This window comes from Geospiza fortis, unplaced genomic scaffold (assembly GCF_000277835.1).
Source record: "Geospiza fortis unplaced genomic scaffold, GeoFor_1.0 scaffold163, whole genome shotgun sequence".
NCBI classification, from domain to species: domain Eukaryota; kingdom Metazoa; phylum Chordata; class Aves; order Passeriformes; family Thraupidae; genus Geospiza; species Geospiza fortis.
The window spans coordinates 912,537-936,092 of record NW_005054401.1 but is presented as its reverse complement, the minus strand read 5'-3'; the positions used below and the strand labels follow the sequence as shown (position 1 = coordinate 936,092).

General features: G+C 35.2%; 1 protein-coding gene across 1 annotated transcript in view; it reads right to left on the bottom strand.

Moving 5' to 3' along the window:
* Positions 1 to 23,556, bottom strand: part of NIPBL (NIPBL cohesin loading factor) — a 98,560-nt gene that overhangs the window by 47,326 nt on the left and 27,678 nt on the right. Inside the window, exons 8-9 of the mRNA XM_031061139.1 lie at positions 21,259 to 21,891; positions 7,430 to 8,950 (exon numbers count right to left, since the gene is read on the bottom strand). Coding sequence (XP_030916999.1) covers positions 7,430 to 8,950; positions 21,259 to 21,891 — 2,154 coding nt within the window. The remainder of the gene's footprint in view (positions 1 to 7,429; positions 8,951 to 21,258; positions 21,892 to 23,556) is intronic.

Here is a 23,556-nt window from a genome sequence, read left to right as displayed (position 1 = left end):
CTACATTTCATGGAACCTGCTCTAACATATTTTTTAAAACAATTCTTCCTCATCTGCCCCAACAGTAGCACAAAGGAAAGGCTCCCAATCTAAAAAAAAAGGAGTTTCAGACTCCCTGCTTTTACTCCAGTCCTTAGATCTGGCTTTGAAAGATGGGACCCAGACAGGCTGGTCAGACAAGGATCTGGACATGGCAATAGAAAAATTCCATGCTACAACAGAGGTCATCATTAACCACAGCTAAGAAACATAGATTCAAAAAGAATTTTACAATAGTACAAAATACTCTGAGAAGAAATAAACATTTTTAGAAGGAGGGAAGGTATTTCAAAAGGGAACTCTGAAACACCCAGATAGAGAGCAGGGAATACATCCAACACACACTCTCCCAAGATGCCAAGAGAACTCACACTTAGATTGGCATCAATGATGTTCTCAAGCTATATGATTGCTGTAGGAACTTACTGCTGGCCTTGTTGCTGACTTTTTGTCTGTATAGAAATTGAGGAAAGGAGGCAACAGCAGCCTAGCTTTCCAAGATGCTGTGCAAAAAATAAAGCAGTACTCAGAATAAAAAGAGGCAAGGTTGGCAATTGAAATAAATATTATGCTGCACAAACTCCCTTGCTTTTATGAATTAGTGTTGGGGGGTGCTTTTGAATTTTGCTATCATTGCTTTTGAACATATGCACTGAAATTTAGGGCAACTCAATTTATTTTTCTAAGAAGTTAAGGTATTTTGTACAGTTGCAAAACCCAGCATGCAATTATCTGTTAATATGCTTCTATTAAAAAGGGGCTTACAAAAAAAGAGGGAGGGTGGCTTTTTACACTGCCAGATAGCAATAAGACAAGGGGAACAGTTTTAAAACAAAACAGGAGAGACTTAGTTTAGATGTTGGAAAGAAGTTCTTTACTGAGCAGGTGGTGAGGTACTGGAACAAATTGCCCAGGAAAGTTGCGAGTGCCCTGTCCCTGGCAGTGTTCAAGGCCACGCTGGATGGGCTTCTGAGCAACCTGATCAGGTGTAAGATGTCCCTGCCCGTGGCAGGGAGTGGAAATGAGATGATCTTTAAGATAATTTCTAACCCAAACCATTTGTTGACCCTATAATGATTAATGTTTGGGATCTGAAATTTATGACTAATTTATTTTTCCAGCCATGTATTCTGGTTGCTTACTAAGCCTGAGACAAAATATCTTAATTAAATAAAATCAGATTATTCTTCAGAATTTCTCTTCTTATAAAACAAAACCTTCTATATAAGGAATATAATACAACCAAAACCTTTGCAGGGAATAAGGAAACAAAACCCATTATTTTACATCTTATCTGTGACTTCTAGGCACATCAATGCTAATTGACACAGAAATGCTTATTTTTCTTACAATTGCATAGAAACATTCTCTGTCCTTATCACTGCAAATATTGCATGAAGCTACTAGTTTTGCTTCTTCAAGATAACAATTACATAACAAACAGCAACAAAAGATTGCTGATGTTTTAGCTTTAAGTATAAAATAGTACAAGAAAATAGCTCAGAAGATGATTAAACAGAATGTATATTTAAAGAAAAGTTATTCAATGAAAACAACAGTTCAGTAATTTGAAAGACAAAAAAGGTTCCATACTGTTTTTTTCTGTTTGCTGGTAGTATTCCCACAGAGCAAAAAATAAACTCCAAATTTTAAGTAAACAGATTAAATTTTCTTACATGAAAAGAGTCACCTAGAACACCTGACAATGCTGAGCAACAGAAAAGTTAATTCTCCAGAAGCAAATATGAGTTTTTTTGGTATTTGTATTTAGTCAAATTTGTCCTTTGGCTAGAAGACAATTCAAGCCAAAAATTCCAATAACATATCCCGGCACATAAGCCAAGATCAATATCCACCTTTAGATCCTTAGACACATGAAAAGTCTGCATTGCCTACTGTAGTTGACATCAGACAAATTGCTGGGCCACATTTACACATTGCAATGCCTTGCTGCAAAAATTATTCATGCAAAATAGCCTTAGCTATTCCCAGAAACAAGAGGACCTCAATCAAGTATCCATGTCCATGAACCAAGAGCAGTTTTGGACTTTCAAGAAATTGTTCTGACAAATTAGGTAATAAATGTGTATCACTTACATTTGCTAAAGTAATTTTTCAAAAGTCAACTAATTAAACAATGCACCAAATCTGCAAACAGACAAACCATCATATTTCAGACAAATCAAAGTATAATGGAATTGGTGGTTTGGGTCAAATGCAGTGTTCCTGCTAGAATTCCATGTGACATACGAGAAGTTCACTCTTCCTATCCAGAAAAATACTGTGCGAGCAGGAATCAAAATATTTACCTTAGTAGCAAAGTCTAAAGTAGGAAACAAATAGCAGGAAAGCAGCCACCAGGCAAGGATCTGTGCTGAAAATGTCACCTCTATTACCAGTAATAGATCGAACACAAGGAATTACTCCAGTGTGCAGTGGCTGATTCCTGCTAGGTACCAATACCAGCTTATCCAACATACACTTTTGAAAAACTAGCACCAAAAATGAAGGCCCCAGAAAGTATGTACAACGCCCACACAAATCCCAGCTACCTTCTGGAATGGGACAGAGACACCATATCTTAAAATTCCCTGCAAGTAGGAGCAAAACCATTCCAGTGCAAAGTATGTTGGAGAAATCAGATCTTCCTTGACTTTAACAAGTTATATATAATTTAGACTTTTAACTAAGCAATACTTGGAATATTTTTCAAAGTGGAACCTTTAAATCCAGGAAAAAAACACCAAATAATCAGGGCTCAATGAACAAAGAGCATATTAAAGTGCATCCTCTGCAAAGCCAACAAGTATCTTGAAATACTTCTAATGGCACAAGGGTGAGCCAGTTCCTCTTCTAGTCAAGATGAGAGGTAGTCATTAACATATCAGAAAAGAGGAAAAACTGGAAGATTGTAGAACTCTCATGAAAGTCATAGCTGTTTTTCTATAATTACAATTAAATTTTAGTTTGAAGAAGGTTTAAACATTTGAGCCGAGAAGAGTCTTTATAAATTTTATGCTGTAAATGCTGAAATACAGTATTTTTTTTCCTCTGAAATGTGGCATAATTTTCTACAGATCCACCTGGTGCTGCATCCATAGCAAGATGGTCAGCAGGTTATTACTCTGGCCTTGACACATGCAAATGCAGTTGCTACGGGAAACTTCAGGACATTCATTTCAAATTCAAGATGTATGGAACTGAGAATTTTCACAATGCTAACCTTTACAAAAGCACAATTTTATGGGAAGCAAGCTGAGTTTCAAACTTTTCCTTTCCCAAAGTAGTATGTTTTTAATGCAGTTATTTCCTGTAGGCCCCTCTGATTTTGGGGTATCTGTCTCAGCATTAAGAAATTGTTATTTTGGAAACAAATTAGTGTGAACTCTAAAATTTGATGTGTTAACATCCATAACCCAATTTTGCCCTTATAGAATTCCTGTGCATGTAGGATTTAAACGAGATTTAGAACTGGTACTTCCTTTCTGCCCACAGTTTTCATCTGTACCATTAGGCACCTTTAAGTAGTTTGGCTACACTAACTAGAAATCAGTGAGAGGCACAACAAGTTCACTCAGCTTTTCATCCTGAAATACCCACTTTCTTGGCACTACTAGAAGATAATTGATTGCTGTTTCCCAAGTGAAACTATTTCCAACAATGCTAGAACCCAAAGAGAGACTGTTATGTTACACAAACACCAAATCAGAGTTACTACAGGCTCTGAAAAAGCCACCTGGAATTAAAAACAAACAAACCAAAACCCCTAAACAAACCATTTAAGCAGAGAACACAGAAGAATCCAGAAGCATTGTTTTAACGGCATAAAGATGATTAAGCAGTAAGATTTTTAGCTGATCCTGTAAAGAGCATGTATGAACAGTACCTTCAAAGAAACATCAAGTCTTTACTCAAATTTCAGATCAGAGCAGCAGGAAACAGTATATTTAGGAAGACTTGTAGTGAGCAGCAAAACCTTATGTCTTCAGTTCTACGTTGTGAAGATAATTAAATCCCACAACAATCTATACAATGGAGGAATGGCATTCAGATCAGCATTTTTTTCCCTTAAAACAACAAATTCCTTTAGGTGATATAGGAAGATCCAAAAGACATTTGTTTTGCAAAGACAATCCTTCAAACATATTATAAACCTACTCAGACATCTTGCACAGATAGTTACAGTTTCTCTCTTTACTTATACTTAACAAAGGAAAATTTGTCCTGTTCAGAATGCAGTAACCATGAAGCTGCTAACAGCTCCCATCCCAACACAGCTGATCAGCATAGCTCTAAAAAAGCAGCAGAGAAGGTGTTCACTGAAGCTCTGAAAAGAAAGGACAGCAAACATGACCTCCTCGTTGCAGGCACAAGCTTAAAGGGAAAAGTTTCATGGGTCCCACAACAACATACATTTGCATTAAAACCAATAAAAGACATTAACAGATGTTAAAATCAGACAGTTCATTCTGACATGGACAAAATTGGCCACAAGACTTCACCACAAGACTCTGTGACAAAAATACTGTGAAAAAAATTCCATAACTTTCCTCTGAGATACACTGAATCTTTCAGAAAAATGCTCAAAGATCAGGGGAGAGAGAAAAATTACTTCTTCCTTGTAAATGCCAAAAGGGACTCTTGGATTTATTTAATATTAAGGGTCACATACTGTGGCTATCCCTCCCATTCATAACTTGATAAAATTTCAAATAGGTCTATAAAATTTGGTGACAATATTACCTTGTCTTTTTGGAGTTCAATGCAAATAAAGGCACAATTTTAAAACTTAAAATTTACTAAAACAATGCAAAAAGTTGTATGGACTTTCAGTTTGCAAAGAATTAATTGTAACTTAATGTGAGTCAATTTTATTGAGTTTTGTAATGAATGGGAATTAGCCCCTTAAGACAGAACAACTATCTAAATGGTGTCTCGAACTAGCTGAACAACGATATTTTAAACTGCATTTCAGATAAATTATAGCAATGATGTTGTATATGAGAAAACCAGTAGAAGACATTTTCTTGAGGGAGGGATGGATGAGAAAGCAAAAAAGAAAAGAGATACAAGGGCAATGAAATAAGAGAAAGTAAAATATACTAAGCTACATGGGATAAGAGGCATGTGAGAAGTTGAATAATGATGCTAAAAGGCAAGAATTCACTGGAAAAGAATTGCTACAATCTACTAAGTAGTATAGGATGAACTAAAAGAAGATTTATGGAAATTACCATTCTTAGTGTATTAAAAAGTTTAAAACTAAAAATGGCACCAAGTAAAACTGAAAACAGTGGCATGAATACATCTACATCAGTTAGCTGTTGACAAATAGACTTTGCCTTATGAAGAGAGATAACTTTATAAAATTTGTATCTTTTCAAACACTGGAATTCACCTGGTTAATTAGCATGTGTTCAAGGAAGTCCAGAAAAAAAAAAACAGAACTAAATATACACATCAAAAATCTGTAGTTCAAAGACACTGTCTTAAAAGAAAAAGAGTTACATTATTCTTTTCATGAAACCTATTTCTATTATCATTGTAAGAACCTTATTCCGAATAGAACTGCAAAACTACTTGTATCAGATTCAAACCATTTTTCCCTGTAAAACATGTCCCAAGTTACTTCAAAGTGAAAGAAATGCAAGAAAATGATGACTTCAGAAAGAAAAAAAATGCAGAAAAACATTGTAGAGAAATTATAAACCTAACGTTAAAATCACTGCATTGCTCATCTGTTACAGGTACTAGAATCATACCAAAAGTAATTAAAACTTTTACACATTACTAAAGCATTCTACATACATAACCACATATAATACAGACTACAATAAAAAAGTAATCCAGAAACACTTTTGGAAAGCATACATGCACTGCCTATTGTTCAGAAGACTTGTAACTGATTTTCTGCACATAAAAAAGTGTGAATTCAAAATCTATTCTACTGAGACTAGACCTCAGTTCCATCAGAAAGTTTTTAGCATTTTCTATCAAGGACATAAAGGTTTCATCTGAAAGCTTCAGATTAAACTGAGAACAAAGATACCATAATTTTATGGCTAACTCTAGATACCTATTATTAGAAATTCAAATTTTGCCTCTTTTGAACTTCAAAAAGGGACAGAGATAATGTTCTTATTCCCAAGACAAAGAGAAATCCCTAACAAGGAGGCTAATATTTTAGAAATATGTAAAATACATCACAAATTATTATTAAGGCTTTTTAGAGTTAATATAAACTGGTTAGTAGATAGAAAACAGGCATAGGACAAGAAATTAATGATACAGAAAACACCTCTTTACAAGTCCACATAAAATAGTCATACATTCATGAAGGTGATTTCTACATAATTTCTTACCAGATTAGCTATGTAAGAAAATGTTTTAATCTTGAATTCATTATACACCTGGAAATGGATTTATACATCATCCTCCATACAGTTGTAAACCTCTCCTCTGGCTTTTATCAGTCTATTTTAAGACACAACAACTCTATAAACATGACTATATAAGAAACTTAAATTCTTTAAATGTTAAATGTTAAAAAAAGGAAATCCAACCAGTTAGTAATACTGTTTTCATAGTGTGAAATGATCTACTTCAGTCTGAAACGAAAGAAGTCAAAGTGAAAGTACCAAGAAAAGATCTTATTTTTAAAAAGTGTTAAATCTGCAAAAGAGATAATCAGTTAAATATCAAACCTACAAGCTATTTTAAATTACTTCCTTTCCATATTACTAATTTCAAAATGCCAGCTAATTGTTCAGCTTTCTTCTTTCTGCATATAAAAGAAGTCTCCTACAGACCAAACGTTTTTCTAAGTTACTGTCACAAAGTCTCAAGTATGGAGCCTCCTCAACTGATTTGTGTCTACAGTGTTAAGGAGGTAGGTGGGACTCTGCAACTATGTTCTTACTACCACCATTTAAAACTATGCTTTGGAAAAACCCATTTAACTTCTAATTAAATATAAAAATAATTGTAGGGCTTGCATAGTTAGTATTTCCCATCATTCCAGCTACAATATTTACAGTAGTGGCAGTCCTTCATACAGACAGACCTAATCAGATAAAATTATTCACATGACAGTTACATTTCACCAGATAAATTACCATATAAAACTAATGCAGCTGAAGTACATCTCAAGACCACTAAAGTGTTGCCAGATTAAGTACTTGTACTGAAGTAGATAAATAATTTCAGGCACATTTCTAGCAAGATTTCTGATAATGACAAGTCCTTAGACTAGTTTCACTTTATTTCTCACCATATAAGCAAGCATATAAACTATCAAATGTTTGCATTTAATTTCTAACAGCAGAAGTAGAAAGTCTACAAGAACTCAAGTGTAAAAGACACAATGCAATTAATATTAAAACAATCTTACCTTTATTAGGTTTGGTTGACTTGTTCTTGTTAGGTTTAAAACAAGAGCCCCTTGATTTATCTTCTCTATCCTTAATAAATTTCTGCACATCATCCAGTGAAAGTTTTTGAAGGACAACTATAGGCTTAGCTCCTTTATTTAGATCTTCAACTAGCCCAATCTTCTCTACTTTGTCCTTGTGTTCACCTCTAAATTCAGTTTTCCTTGACTCCTGAGTAATGTTGCCATCTTTATCACGTTTGATTTTTGGAATGACAAAATGTTTCAATGCGCCAGATCTTGCCCCCAACAAATAACTGGGAAACTCTGCTTTATTGTCACCGTGTGCTTTATTACTATCTACTTTACTCTTATTACCATCTGTCCTTCGTTCATCCTTGCTGTTTGGTGACTTGAAACCAGGTTTATCAGGTCTTGATTTGCTAGAATCCCCTTTACCTTCCTGTTTAATACGAGGGCTGTCAGGCCTTGATTTCTGATCCCCAGAAGAAAACCTTGAATCACCAGACTCATGCCTATATTTCCTTTCAAATTTCTCAGGTTTTGAACCATCAGGTTTAATACCATGCTTAGAATCATGTTCATTTTTGTTTGAGGATCTCAAATATTCAGGCCTTCTGATCTTGGATGGATCTCCTCTGTATCTCTCTGACTCCCCCCTGTCCTCAGATCTTTGTTTAAGGCTGTCATGGTCACGCCTTGGTGTATCAGAAACTGAGCGCCCATCAGGCCTCGGTTTTGTTGGATCAGGTCGACTTTCCGGTTTCATCCTTGAAGGATCAGATTTCACATCTAGTTTGTGCCTAGGTATTTCGATTTTCTTGTCTGACAAAGGTTTACTGGAGTCCCTCCTATTATCGTGTTTGTGTTTAGGTGTTTCAGGCCTCCCTTCACTCTTCTGTTTCGGTGTTTCAGGTCTGCCTTCACTCTTCTGTTTCGGTGTTTCTGGCCTTTGCCGTATTTCCTGTTTGCCATTATTTTGTTTTCCCTCATTTTGTTTCATCTCTATTTGCCTGCTCTCATTTTGTTTCAATTCTGTCTGTCTGTTCTCATTTTGTTTCATTTCCATTTGTCTGCTTTCATGTTTCACTTCTAACTGCTTGCTCTCATTGTATTTACTTTCCAACCGTCTGCTCTCATTTTGCTGGAATTCCATTTGTCTGTTTTCATTTTGCTGGATATCTGTCTTTTGACTTTCAAAGTCTGACTTTTTCCTAAATATTTCTGGATGGTTTTCAGGTTTAAATTTAAGAACTCCAACAGTGTCTTCTTGGGGAACACACACAAACACATCATTATGCTGCTTAATTTCTTCAGGTTTTTTGATGATGTCCAAATCTTGAGTTACTGTTGCCTGAGAGTCTGCTCTTCCTGCTTGCTGCAGATCAATACTAACCATCAGTGCTGGCCGTGCCCCATTTCCTGCAGAACCTGTCTCCTGAGAAGCTGTTCTATTTCCTCCAGTAGCACCTCCAGCCTCTGGTGGCTTGTTTTCTTGTTTTCGCTTCTTTAGAGGCTTATCTGCAAGTTAAAAGAGAAAAAAACCCACAAATTATATATAAAAACTGATAAATGTTCAAGGAAGAATGTCCATTCCCTTCCATTCCCATAATGAATGCTCCACAGCATGGATGTACACACAAAACAAAATCCACTGAATTTAAAAGCAAGAATAGGACTTCTCTAACTAATACTTTTTCATGTATTCAGACTATCATTCATTGTCCGTTTCCCACAAATGCCAGCTAATCATTAAAAAAACCCTCCCTCAAAACATATGAAATCAAAGGTCCTGTGTAATTCCCAAGTGCACCACCTAATAAAGCAGCTGCAATACATAAGGACCAAAAAACCCCACCCCATTTAAAAAACTCCCAAACTCCTCAATTACACTTGAAGCAGAAATCTGAAAAGTCAAAGTCAAAGTTAAGGTGCAGCTCCACAACTAGTTTTTGAGGAATACTACTATAGAAGATATCTTCTGCAGATCCAACCTCTTTATTACACAAGTACTAAGCAAGGATCTGCAATGATTATGACAGAGGTTTTCCCCACTCGGTTCAGTGGATCAGCTGGACTTCACACATATTTTAGTCAGGGAACACACAAACAATGAACAAAACTGATAAAGTAATTATTCCACCCCTCCATGCTTCTCTTTGAAACAAAGCAGTAAACCAAGGGTTGGAGTCTCTACCTCAACATGTGCATATTAGGTGGGGGACCACTACACGCTTAAAAACTTGAGTAATTTTCCCTTTGCAATCATAATGCTTTTTATAGATGAAACACAAAGTATAGTGATAATTTTCTGTCAAGAACCTGACTCTGCAAGAAGCCTTTCAATTTACACTAAAAAACATTAGGAGCAGAATACAGAAAAATTAAGTCAACCACCTGTAATTTGTTAGAATTCATAGAAATGAGAAGCACATGGAAGTATCCAAAAGAGTATATTCTACCCATATAAAACTACAACCCATTTATATTACCAACACCGAACTCTAAACTAAAAATAATTTCTGCCATGCAAACTAGATGCTTTACCGGCCTAAGGCTTATATTCTCATTTCTCAACTACCACTGCATATTTTGCCGAAAAAAAATACTTTCTCTGTAATCAGGGAATATGATTGTAAGTCTAAGGAATTACTAAACATAGGTCTATTGCCAAAATGCCTAGACCACAAACGCAAAGCAAGAAAAATACTGTACTTTGTGCCTAGGTTTGTGGCACCTTATCACCAGATGCAATGAACCAGCTCTCCACTCAGAGCAGGTGAATGTACAGTAAGGAGGATGTAATCAAGAAATAGGGAAATAAATGTCAATGAAAAAATCCACAGAGTCCTCTGGGACTGTAAACCAGAATCACAACATATGAGTTCTAATTTCTTGTAAATTTTTAGAAGATTCTTATTTAGAAATACTTTGAAGGATCACTTCCAAAATTAAAATTAGGCACAACAACAAGCAATAACATGGTCAATTACAGTGATGTGAACAGGCTTTTTTCCCTATAATTTTCATCCTCAAATCTATTTGGATATCTCTAACTTTCTAAAACTCAAAAATTTTGTACAAGATTTAATGGTTGGAAGACAGTAAAGACAGATACAATAAACTCCATGCAGAAACTGATCAACTGCAAATAAAGAATTTTGCAAAGCTCAACAGAAGCCTTTAGGAAAGAATGCCAACTTTGTGATAGACATGTGAGGCAAAATAAATTTTCCAAATCAAAGATGCAGCTTTTTAACATGGAGATTTTTGCTTTTCCTGCGCTATAGCAACTGCTGGATTCACATGAGGACTTACATAGATGAATTTTTCTTCACTATGGATTAGAACAAATATACATACATCCACACACATCATTACCTTACTTCTCAATTAAAACCCTTTACATTTTGAAATCAAAATTCAGAAACTTGCATTCTTTTGAAAAGTTGGTAAGCCTTGTCATTTTAGTCCAGAAATGCCAGGCACACTGAAAAAGTCCTGAAAAGCTCTGATGGTGGATCTAACAGTAGTCTTTAAGATGTTACTATCATTCATTATCTGCCCCATTTCTTTGACTGAAGTTATCATCTGTATCAGAAGGGAACATGCATTCATATTTCCACAACTACTCTCTAATGCATCACCATAAGGCAGTAGTGAAGGTGGCCACCATTAACCTACTAGGCTGAATGATTCGGCTTTAAGCAAGAAAATGCTTTCCTCTCTTATGCCTACTATAGGAGCAGATGGCCATGAGCTGTGATGCCTTAGACAGCTGTAGCTGGATCAACCAAAACTCACCTTTCAGAGCCCTCATGCTGAAGGCACCAAGAACAAACAACCAAAACAATTCAAGTAGGGCCAATTTTCTTGCTTGGACTTCTGTAAGTGACCAGGTTCAACATGCTGCTGCTCTTCATCATCCAAAAGTCAAATTGTAAGTTGAGAACACGTAAGTAGATGATCACATCCCAACTTGATACACATATTCCCTCTAAATACATAGCTCTTCAGATGCACATTCTTCATTTATCTTGACATTAGAATATTGATGTTTTAGTAACTTGACATCTTGCCTGAGAAGAAAGGGGCTTCATAGCTTTATTTTCTTAGATGGCAAGGTGATTGCAGACAGAGTTACAGATCACTCAGATTTCTTCTTACTTCCAGTACATCTTGAAAGTGAGCCTCAAAACTTGACTCAATCCTTACAGCTTTGCCTCTATGAGAATTCTGGGTCTAGGACTAAAAAAGCTGTCCTAAGTATAAGAAAATATCCAGCTGAACTAGGGCAAAAAAGGTAGGATGAATATATAGTACCACTGCCTTCATAAAGCATAATGAAAAAACTCCATGGAATAAGTACAAAAACTTTTGAAGTTGAAATAATAGCTACAAAAATTTGAAAGCTGAAACATACCATTGGGTTCTGAGGGCTTAATAAAATCTTGAACTTACTTTCAGCTATATAAGAATTAGAAACAGTGAGATGAGAAGAGAGTAGTGAACCTCTAAAAACAGATGTCTTCAGATCTTCTCTTTTACAGTCGAATATATGCAAATTTGCATATAGCTTCTTCATTAAGTAGTGAGTCCCAAAATGAACAGATGAATTTTTACGATATCCATTGAAATATACTTCATATCCTTCAAGGCAACAGTAGGCAAACTTCATTCCACAGACAGTAGTATTTTGGAGGGGCGGGGGAAGAAATATTGGGATCTGGGACTTCACCAAAATATCAGACTAATGTCTTTCTTCGGAATCTTACAGACCTTGATCTGAATGAAGCTTGTTGCAGTTCCAAATATATTGGCTCGCAATCTCTTTAGTCCAATAAAGTGTGATCAGGATGTTTTTGCTTCCATCTTTGTAACAGTTTTCATAGTAAAAGGAGTATGTATTAAGTTATAGAAGAGTTTTCTGACTATATTAATGATTTGGTATATACTAGTTCGTTGTTTTCAGATTCTTTTCAAAACAATTATTCACTCCTCTGCCTTTCTCTGTGGTTGTAGATATACTCAAAATATACCTACATTTTTTCCAATTCCTTTAACAAATTTATGGTGGTTCGGAGAACAATTACTCTATGTATGAATCATTTTGACTTAGCAAATTCATAAGAATGTTCTCTTTACCTTGCAACATGCTCACTAAAAGGCAGTACCTTGGAACTCAAAGCAAGATCATAAACTACACCATACTAAAAAATAGTAGAGGTGTTCTATCAAATGAAATTATTCACCATGGCACAAGAAACAAAACATTACTGGAACCACAAGCTTGACATGGGAAAAAATTAGCTGGATTTCCAAGTGGTAATCTCCCACCAATCCTTTTATGAACAGTGTTCCTGGAGAGGAGGTTATGGTCTTCATCTTTGGAAATATCTGCGTATCAAAGTTATGAGTACTTTAAGATTTAGAATTTAATTAATTTGTTATTGTGGAACCTTTGTGCAAAGAACCACATTGCACTGAAATAACCACAGACATCATGAGATACATTTCTGCTGAAACTACAAGGCAATCGTGTTTGAAGACATTCATCCAGAAAACAGATATGCTTGGAAGCTGAGGAAGTGTTAGAAGCAGCAGGTGGATGAGGAGAGCTGTTATTATAAATGTATCTCTATTCCTTTACTCAACCTGGAATCTTTCCAAAGCAACAGTCAAGATACCATTAGCACCGAAACCCTCTATATTACTGCTTCCTTGCAAACCTGATGATTGCCTTAAATCACAGAATAAACTCCTTAAACAACTGAGTAAAATTGGATGATACTCAGTTCTAGAACTGCTTGGTCTATCATATTGAAAATGGGCCTTTTGTAAGTATCTATGAAAAGGTAACAAGTCTAAATAATAACCATGAGCATGGTTGCTAAGCTTCTTTTTAGCAGAATGGTAACACTTCCTTCTATTAATATTGTTTGGTACATAACAGATAAATTTTTGCTTCCTCATTTTACACCCTGCAAGGGACTCAGTGGAAGACTTCATATTCAAAATGGTTATATGTGAACGTTCTCCTCTTTGGGGACACAAAAAAGATTGATCCTCTTATGTTGAATTCTAGATAAACCATTTAAATGGTAATTGAAAGTATAAATTTTGTTTTTGTCTTTAAGAGTTTTACGTCTTGAAACCTGCAACTCTTCTAATCTCTCATATCAGAGATCACTAGGGCATGCTTCCACTCATTTGAAATAGCACTTATTTAATTATATCACAAGTTAACAAATTTAACTCAAATATTCTAGTCCTAAGATGTAATTACATATTGTCAAATCTCCTACATCAGAGACCAGACAGAGGCCAATTATAAGCTTATCTTATTTAAACTAGCAATCAAAATTAGAAATTTTCAACAAATGACACATAGCTAAATGTTCAAATAACAAACATGTCTACTGTCAACTGTTTCCTTTTCTTAGTTATTATTCACAGATTTCTTTGAAGCTAAGTGCCCTGTCCCCCCAGCTAACAGTGCTCTGTAGACCACAAGAATCTAATCTGTATACAAGGAATCTTTAAACTTACTTCAATGGTATCAATGGATGACCTATCAGTGGAGTTGGGACAAATATCCATTCTTTTCAGCACCTTCATGTATGCACAATCCATAAGAGTTTGCTCTCATCTGACTTCACCTTGAAGTCTTATGCCAAATGAAAAAAAGAAGTGAACAACCAACAGAACCCTTCCTTCAGCAGAAGAGATTTCCACGCTACTAGCTCTTCCCCTTGAAGGAGAGATACAGGCCATACAGGGCAAAGATTTTATTCTCACTACTTCCTCCTTTACAGAAGAAATCAAGAAAGTACAGTCATGAACCTCGTATAGGAAGCTTTATAGAATGGTACATAATTCCAAAAACCTCTGAAGAGACCAGAGGACTTTCAGTTGTTGCAGTTCAAAGAAACAGACTTGCAAGGCTCAGAACAGAAACACCTGCTACTCTTTAGTGACCAGTTAAAAGACTTTATCAAATTTCTGGTCATTGCCCAAAAAGGAAACCCCACCAGAACAATGTCTAAACTCTTTCAGTTTAAAACACAAAAAGGCTACAGCGAGCCCTGATATGCCTTAAGGTGTAGAAGACTTCATCAAAATTAAGATTAGAAAGTTTTGATCATTTTCTTAAATATAGCAATAATACAATCATCATAGTGTCTTATGAATTTTTCTACTTAAGGATGTCTAGTTGCTCACTATTCTCTGGCAATTATAGTAATACAAAAGAAATGCTACACCAGGAAATAACAAAAAAATTGAACTGCAGAAAAGTATAATCAAATATCTACATCTGTTTAGTGATTGGAAACTCTAACTTAAGCTCCGTGAATTTAATATTGCTTTCACAAACCATATGACTTTATTTATTCAGCATAAACACTAGGTTTTACCCATGTGATTTTGCACAAAACTACAGTTTTGTAAACTCAAAATATCTGAGCAAAACCTCAAGTACACTTAGTTTGAAATACCCAGAGTAGCGTTCCACAAGAAACATGCAACACACTAACATCAAAATGAAAACTCTTAAGCATCATGGTTAACATTATCCAATTAGATTTTCATTCATTGTTATAGACAGAAAACTTTAGAAATAATCAGTGACTTTCCCTTCTCACTTCCAGCTGTTGATTTTGTTCTGCCTGGTACTCAAAAATATCATCAATTAACTAGATTAACATTTATATTCCATGACAATGACAAAAAATATTGTGTCTTCTTAAGTTGATGTCAGCATGAACGTAGTGACCGTGAACTACAGAAATGCTGGGCTTAAGTTCTTAATAGGGTTTATTAACTACTCGTGCCATTTCTTTATCAAGATTTAAATCCATTATAAAGAAATGTCTGTCCCAGAATGTAAATTATTATTGGATTAATGTTATCATAAATCCTCTGATCCACAGGTACAATCAAGGGTATACATTACATGCAATTTATATTGAATTTTCTAGTCTTAGTTTACAGTGTAGGCAGAAACAAAGAAGGTTTCTTGCTAAACTGCTACAGTTTAGTTGTTTTCTACACCTTACAAGAGCAGTTTTCTGCACTACCATATGTAAAGCACAACCTGGTAAAAATAGAGGAGTTTTGATTTCATTCTACATATGAGCCAAATAAAAATGCTATTAAATAGTATGATCTTACCTTTTTTTTAAAAGAAAAACATTTTTCATTTGTCAAGTATATTAATCTTTATAAAAACTGTGAAAGGAAGTAACTTTTCACAGATAGGTGTAAATATTGCAATATTTCATTGCAATTCCTCTAAGAGAACAGGAATCCTTTTTCCCCTTACTTTTCTTAAAACATGTCTGAACACACACAAACACAAAATCTGTCTTTTATAGGCCCTGGAGGCTGCAAAGCTGTGTTTTCTTGGAAGAGCTATATGAGGTGCCAGTTTCATCTATTACATCACACTACAAAATGCAGACTTAATGAAAGCTTGTATACACAAAACACATGATACCTAAGTCTCACATTCTGCTATACAGACACTCATTTCTCTTTCACACTCTATCTCTTCACCTTCTGGTATCAATGACTGTAATCTGCGAGATTACCATACAAATCACTACTTGTAGCTCCATTTTTAAGGCAATAAGCTCCCTACAAAATTTTTTTGGAAATGTATGCTAATATACTGGTTATAATTACATATTGTCACTTCATTAATTAACTACATAAAATTAGACATAAACAAACTATTCATTCTTAACAGTATTCTTCTATTAGTTTCCTCTTTAGGGAATTTTATGGGGGAGATGGGTAATGGGGAGAAAGGGAGAGTAGCTGGGTAAGAACTTAAAAGGTAAGAGAAAAAGGTTACTTACCTACAACTGTAGTTTTGAGAGTTTTGCTCCGGCAGATTCACACTCTTGGGATGTGTGTCTCTGCTGCTAAGGGCTTGGAACGAACCAAAAAAAGAAGAGCCCACAGCAGGCATCCAAATGCCCCCTAACTGATCCAATTATTGGAAATAAAGTTATTACAGCTTCACTTCTTCCTAATTCAAAGAATCCACAGTAAGATTCCAAAGAAGTGGGTAAAATGGATCCTCAGGGGTAAAATATACAGGGAAAGACACACATATACAAGTCGGTTTGTCTCATTAAAATTTTTTTCTAATGCTTTTAAGTTAAAAAAATATTAGCCTCCTAATGAAATGGTTAATGATTTGATTACTCTTTCACAAATGCCAGAAAACAAACTTCTGCCTTTTACAAGCAGAACTCCTCAATCTGTTAACACAGCTGTATTATACAAATGTATCTTTGAAGAAATCTAAAATTTAACTACACAGTCCTGTGTATGGAAGAGCTCAGATTAAAACATAGCAAATCTGAATAAAATAAAAAAGCTAAATCAATTTGCAAGAAAGTATCTGAAAGAGATGTGTTACTTCCTGGGATTTGATGCAATTTTCAAGGTTATCTTCCCTTTTCTGTGTTGCTAAAAGACTGCGAGCTCCTTTTAGCATCAGTCTGTTAAACATTTTTGTTTCACAGTATTTGGAGGTTTCAGAAAAGCATGAAAGATCTTGATGTATAAACTTTGTATCTGCAAATAAATTCTGTAACAGATCTAAATCTTGAAAAAGAAGAAGAACTTAATGTAATGTTCCAGGAAATGTTTAGTCTGGAAGGGATGGACTAACTTTGAATTACTTAACTACATATAAAAATAAGTAACTTGTACCTGAACAGTGGCAAAGCACAAGTTAATGCAAAGAACTGAGATTACCAAAATGAAATTTCTCCCTCAACATTCCTATCTCCCAAAAGAAAAAAAAGATGCCTGAGAACAACAGAAATTCCTAGGACAATCTTTAAAACTTAATAGGATTTCCTGTAGTTTCTTGGAGTAGTCAACTTCAGAATGTGAACAAAGCACAATATCAGTTAAGGGAACAAAACCGGTTCAGAATATAGACCCCTAGTTGTTTCAAAAGCCTTCAACTGCACCAAGTCGTGCAGGAAGTGTGACTACTGGCAGTAGTTAGAAGAGAAGGTGTGAATTAAGTTTCACTACCTTTCTGAAGAAATTATATCATCAAAATATCACAGTGTAACCAGAGCAGAGGACAGTTTACCAGTCAATTGTTATGGAAAAAGTCAATCCACTTCTCTAAAATCCCTTTTGAATCACTTTTTTTCCAACTCAGATAATGTAAGTCTTGACAAATAATAGCTATATCTATCTGTAATACTACAGATTCTTTCAAAAGAGAAGATATGAGCTAGTACTGATTAACATATTTTATCTGATGAGGGTATAGAGGTCATTGTGAGGGAAGCAATGGAAACTGAAGACCTGAGTTATGCCATGTTCCATGGACTATTTAGCAGTACTGAAGGTATTAAATATAAGAGATGTATTAAAATGCAACTTTTGGTGCCAAATGTCCAGATCTTCAAAATCTCCTTTCACTAACAGATACAGAAAAATTATTTGTTAAATTAATCAATAGAGAAATTTTCTTAAGGATAGAGTAGAAAGAGGAGACGAACTCCTGCCCTTCCACACAAAGAACAAGGATGAAACCAACTTGTTATTGTTAAACTGTGCACCTCTCTATTATGATATATGAAGAGGACACACTCCAAGAGCCAAGCAGCCAAAAAGAATAGAATTATAAAAACATAGCTACAAAAAGCTATGAGGAAGGAAGTCTGTATTATAAAATCACTCCTTACGCATATCTGATGCACAGTAGCTCAAATTTGTCAGATTTTGGATTAGTGATTTTTGCATTTAAGATTCCTTTTCATAAAGGAAAAGCATGAAAATCAGATTTCAGAAAGATTAGCTGCTTTTCAAAGAAGAAGGCGCAGATTCTGCAAACCCCTGTGTTAGTTCCTCTTCTGAAACTCAGACTGCTTCCCACTTTGAGAGACTTTGTTTGGTGGAAGCTAAATATTTTAACAGCTTTATTAGAAACAATGATTTCTTACAGAAAGTAATATAAGTACCACGAGGCTCCAATCCCCATTTATCACCAGTACCAAATATAATAAAAGGACCTCAGCATCCAAAAAAAAACCCTGGACCTCACCATTGCCTTAGACAAGCTGTATAATTTTTAGCAAGAACGTTCCCCCAAAATCTCTGCTGCTTTTCTGAAATAAACTCTTCCACACTACTGGTTATTAACCTCAGAAGAACACGTCCTATGCAACCAAACCCTTACTGTTAAAAAGAAAGCATTTGAAAATCTGTGATGGAGTATAGAACTGTGGAAATTTAATGTCTAACATAAAGGACAGAAGAGACCACTAATCTACTATCAAAACTGTTGAGTACCACTTTACTGAAAGTAATTTATGGAAACTGGTGTGAGTATACACAGAAAACACAGTACAGCTGTAAAATGCATTTCCATGCTTCTGTTACAAAAGCAGCAAAGATGCTTTCATGCATGTTTTAGTATGCGCTAGCATTTTGAGTAAGTTCTCTAAAGGGATGCTTGCTATTGTAAAGCATCAGCTGGCTCTATGCACTCCCACTCTAAATAGACTGAGCACTTGCTATCCACGCTCTCTTCCTGACATAATGTGATCTGAAGTTACAGTACATGTACAAAAAAGGCACAAATGCTAGGCTTTTGTATAAATACACTATGCAGCTTTGCAGAAATGAATTACATATTTAGAAGTTATTGAATATGTTTGTAGCAGACATCTTCCTATAGGAACAGTAGAGGATGCTTCCTCTTGCAGCCTCACAAAACCAAACCGCTCTAACTAGAACAATCCCAGAGTGTATCGGATTCTAGACATAGCATAAATTTAGAAGCAATGGCAAAAGCATTACCAAAAAAATAAGAACTATATATCTCCAAGGTAACATCTTCAGGAAATCTGTTCCAAGACTGCTAAAAATCTTTCTACTAAATACTATGCAGCTATGGCTGAAACCTCAAGAGCTAGAGTGAAAAAGTGAAAAGTGCTGCTGTCTATCATAGGGGCAACTTAGCACAAGTGAATAAATAGTGATAATCTGTCCCAGTATAGGACAGCAACCCTTGTACCTGATTTATAGGAATTGTAGGAGGTCAGGGAGATCTGAGACCTACCAGAGGATGCAAGTAAGGGAAACCATAAGGTCAGAATCTGTATTTAGGAAAATGCTTATTGACCAGATGTGAACAGGAAAGGTCACAGTCCATAAAAATCACTCCTTTCCCCAAAACAAACAAATCAAGGCTCTGACCATGGATGTGTAATTATCATAAACAAACTTTACAACTAATGGTCAACATTTTCTGAAAGCCAAAACAAAACAGAAAGTGCATTTTTAGTTTTGATCAAAGTGTTTGAAAGCTGCTGTGCATTTTTTCAGCTGCTTATCAGGCAAAACATGGTAGAGATTCTATTTTAAATGTGTGGACATAAATGTAGCTTTTGAACTACTAGGCCACAAACCACAAGTGCTCCAACAATAAATTTAAAATTAATGGAAGAGATTTAAGCAAATAAACAAATTCCTCATCTCATTAAAATAAAGACAGCAGAGATCAGTAGAGATCTCTTTTGCGGCGAGCCCACCTTTATATTCATAAATAGTTTTTGCTAAAAAAATTTGATTTAATTACCAAGTAAGAAATATCTTCTAAGTTACACCTTTTAGTATTGCAACCATGTTTACAAACACACACACACACACATACACACGCACACACAAACGCCCACAAACTCTCTCTTCCTTTCACCACTCAGGCATCACTAAAAATAGCGAAAAACCACTTTGAATAGGGAGACAATTTGCACCCTTTCTGATGTTAAAGACTCAAACTGTGTGTAAATTCATCCCATGCAAGTATGTCTACATGGGCCATTTTCACCTATGAACTTCCAAAATTAGAATTTTCACCATTTTCCATTCTGCAAGACTTTACTTGACAGTATGTAATAAATTAGGATTATGCTACAAAACATTTTTTTGCTCAGAAGTTAAACATGGTGCAGAGGAAGATTCTGAAAAATACTTATGGTAAATTATTACTATCTAATTCATAAATCACATCTGAAACCAAAGACCTTCAAACCAGTTAACAACAGAAAAAAAAGAGAAATTCAAAAAAAGAAATTGATAGATTCAATTAATTCCATTAAGACAACGAGTGCACCTAACGAAGTGAAGATAAAACATTTCAGAGGCTACCATAGAGATATATGGTAGTTCTGTAAAGCTTCTAATGCCTACAAAATAATTAATATCCAGTTGAACAAACATTAGTAACAATATAATTGTATATATTACTCAATCATTACACTACCTTCAAAAGAACAGAACAGATGTGATTTTAGTCTAACATCTCCTTCACATTAAATCTAAATGGGGATATGAATAGAAATGGGATAAAACAATTCTCCTGCATTTTCTTAAATTAGGCAACATGGATTAATAACACAACTGTGAAAACTTACTATAAGTTTTGATTTATGGTACTGCTGGGATTTTAGAAACTATAAACAACATTAACTGTACTTCATTCAGTCTCACGATTAAAAGTAAGAGTATTTGAAAAGAATTTAGAAACATAAGAATTTCACTTTCCACCCATTAAGACCCTAAATAAAGAATATCAGATATTCAAAGTACGCACATACGAAAGATTACAGTTCATCGTTGGAAGGGAATGGAGATGAATTTCGTAGAAGAACCTACACTGTGTAAACAGAATTGAATTATGTGACAATGACAGGAAGTTTTTTTTATATATATATATATGGGGTTTATATGCATATATATATATTTATATAATATATAGTGTATATACACACACACAATCCTTTTACCTTTATCTTGCACTTCTTTTGAAAATCGCTCCCTTTCAATAGCTGATTCACGTTCTATCCGCTCAATTTCAGCCAATGCATCCAATTCTACTTCATCATATGACGTTATAGCTCCTTGTTGCGAAACCTGTTGCTGTGTCTGTACCACAGGAGTTTGAGGTTGTTTTGCAGCAACTGAAGTGTTCTGTTGTAAAACAGGCACTTGTTGTGCCTGAAGGAAAGCTGTCTGTTCATGCTGCGGCAAACACTGAGCAGCGTTTAGTGGGCGGTTAACATCCTGTGGAGTAACGGGTGTTTTAGAAGTCTGTCCTGGGTACTGCACATTAAAAGGAATATCACCCTCTGACACACTGCTGTTTTCCAAACCAGAAAGCATATCATCCTGCTGGTCCATATCCGAAGATCTTACACGAGACAGTCTTAATGTAAGCTTAGTGGAGTCCTTGGAAGGAGAGCTAATGATATCATACATTGCAGCTTTTTCAGTCTGGTCTTTTTCATCCTTGCCTAACTTCATTTTCTTTTGTTTCTTTTGCTTTCTTTCTGGAGAATCTAACAATATGTCTGGGGGAACATCTCTAGGTGATGAATAAGGTGGAGGCTGAGATTGTTGGATTAAAGGTTGTCTTGATCCTAGAATAATAATTCAGAAAAACTGAACAGTTATGTTGTTTCATGTTTATATAAAAACACACTAAATATAACCTGCATACTTTTAATGTGTATCTCTACATAAAACTGTGTTCACAAAAGGTCTAAACAAGATTGGTAGGAAGCACATCATTGCTAGATCAAGATGCAATCTAGATAGTTGCAGTGTATTTTCTAGGAATTTTAGCTATCCACTGCAAGTAGAGAAGGGATCATTTCAGAGAAGATGGAACAAAAAAAACCCCACCACCAAAAAAGAATAAATAAAAATAGTACCTAAGGTTCAGAATATCAGCTATTAGAAAATGATCAACAAAAGCAAGTTGACGGTAGAAAAAAGGAAAGATCAAAAAGATTCTATTAAGGTCCGGTGATGAAGATTTAATGATCAGTATATAGGCACTAGCCATTTCAGCCACACATTTTTAATTTAAAAAAACCCCAAACCAAAACATACACAACCTCCGTAACTTGGATTCTGACAGTTATTTTAATTTTTTAATTTTTTTAAAAATTTTATTTTAGGTAAATTTATTCCAACCTCCCTCACTCATTACTATGTAGGAAACACTAATTATCTAAAGGCATCTTTCTATCATTCCCTGCCTTATCTCCCTTCCTTTTTTGTTTAATGTATGAAGTTTCGGTTCTGTGTGAATTTTTGCTTCTTTCCAGGATTTGAGGATATCTACAGAAATTTTAAAGAGAGGACACATCTAATTAAATAATTTCTCCAATTAATTACATTTGAAGTTCTAATTCCTCTAATGAATCAGCTTCCTGCAACTATTAGCCTAGAAAAAAAAGTCTGAAAAACAGAGAAGCTTTTCAACCTGTCTCAATTATAATTTTGAGCTATAGTTCTGGCTTAGAAGGGAATACTGTGCAAGGTGGGGAAGACACACAGACTCCTCTTCTTAAAGCAACTATTCAGATTCCATTCATCCATTTGGAAATACTGATCTTCAGAAACTTCACTGACTGATATTATTATTAGTCATTCTGGTCAGGTCATCGTAGGTCAGCACTTCTAACAACAAGCAAAAATTAAGTGGAATCCAGGTCTTGTGTGCTTCATTCAAGAAACACCACCAAACAAGAAAGCAGCTTTATTCTGCAGCTTAAATTTCTACCCAATATTTTTGAAAGTGTTAAAAATCATTAAACAATGTACCAAACCGTAGGTGAAAAAACAGAATGGTTATTTCTGTTGAAGCCTCGATTTACATGAAAAGTGTGCTTTTAGTGATGGCCTCTTTGCACAGACTGCTATGCTTTTGTCTCCCTAGACCATTCTGTGAAAGTGCCACAACTTCTGTATGCAGTGAGCAGGGTACCACATGGCTTATCTTAAGGGCTTATCTTAATCCTTCTTGGCCCTCAGCAACAAATCCATATTCTGTCAATAACATCCACAAAGTTGGGAAGCTCTGTTTTGACTCATCCCAATTTTCAAAACAGTTCTACTACTCTACTTTCCTTTCTCAAATCAGTTACCACACTCAACCACCAGTACCAAAGCTCTCACTACACCGTAAGAAGATTTCTCCCTTGCTTTTCAACAGATTCCTATTCTTGTTATGCTTCTCCCCACAACTACCATTTCTTTGGGTAATTTGAAATATTAAATGTAATGTGCAGCAGGAA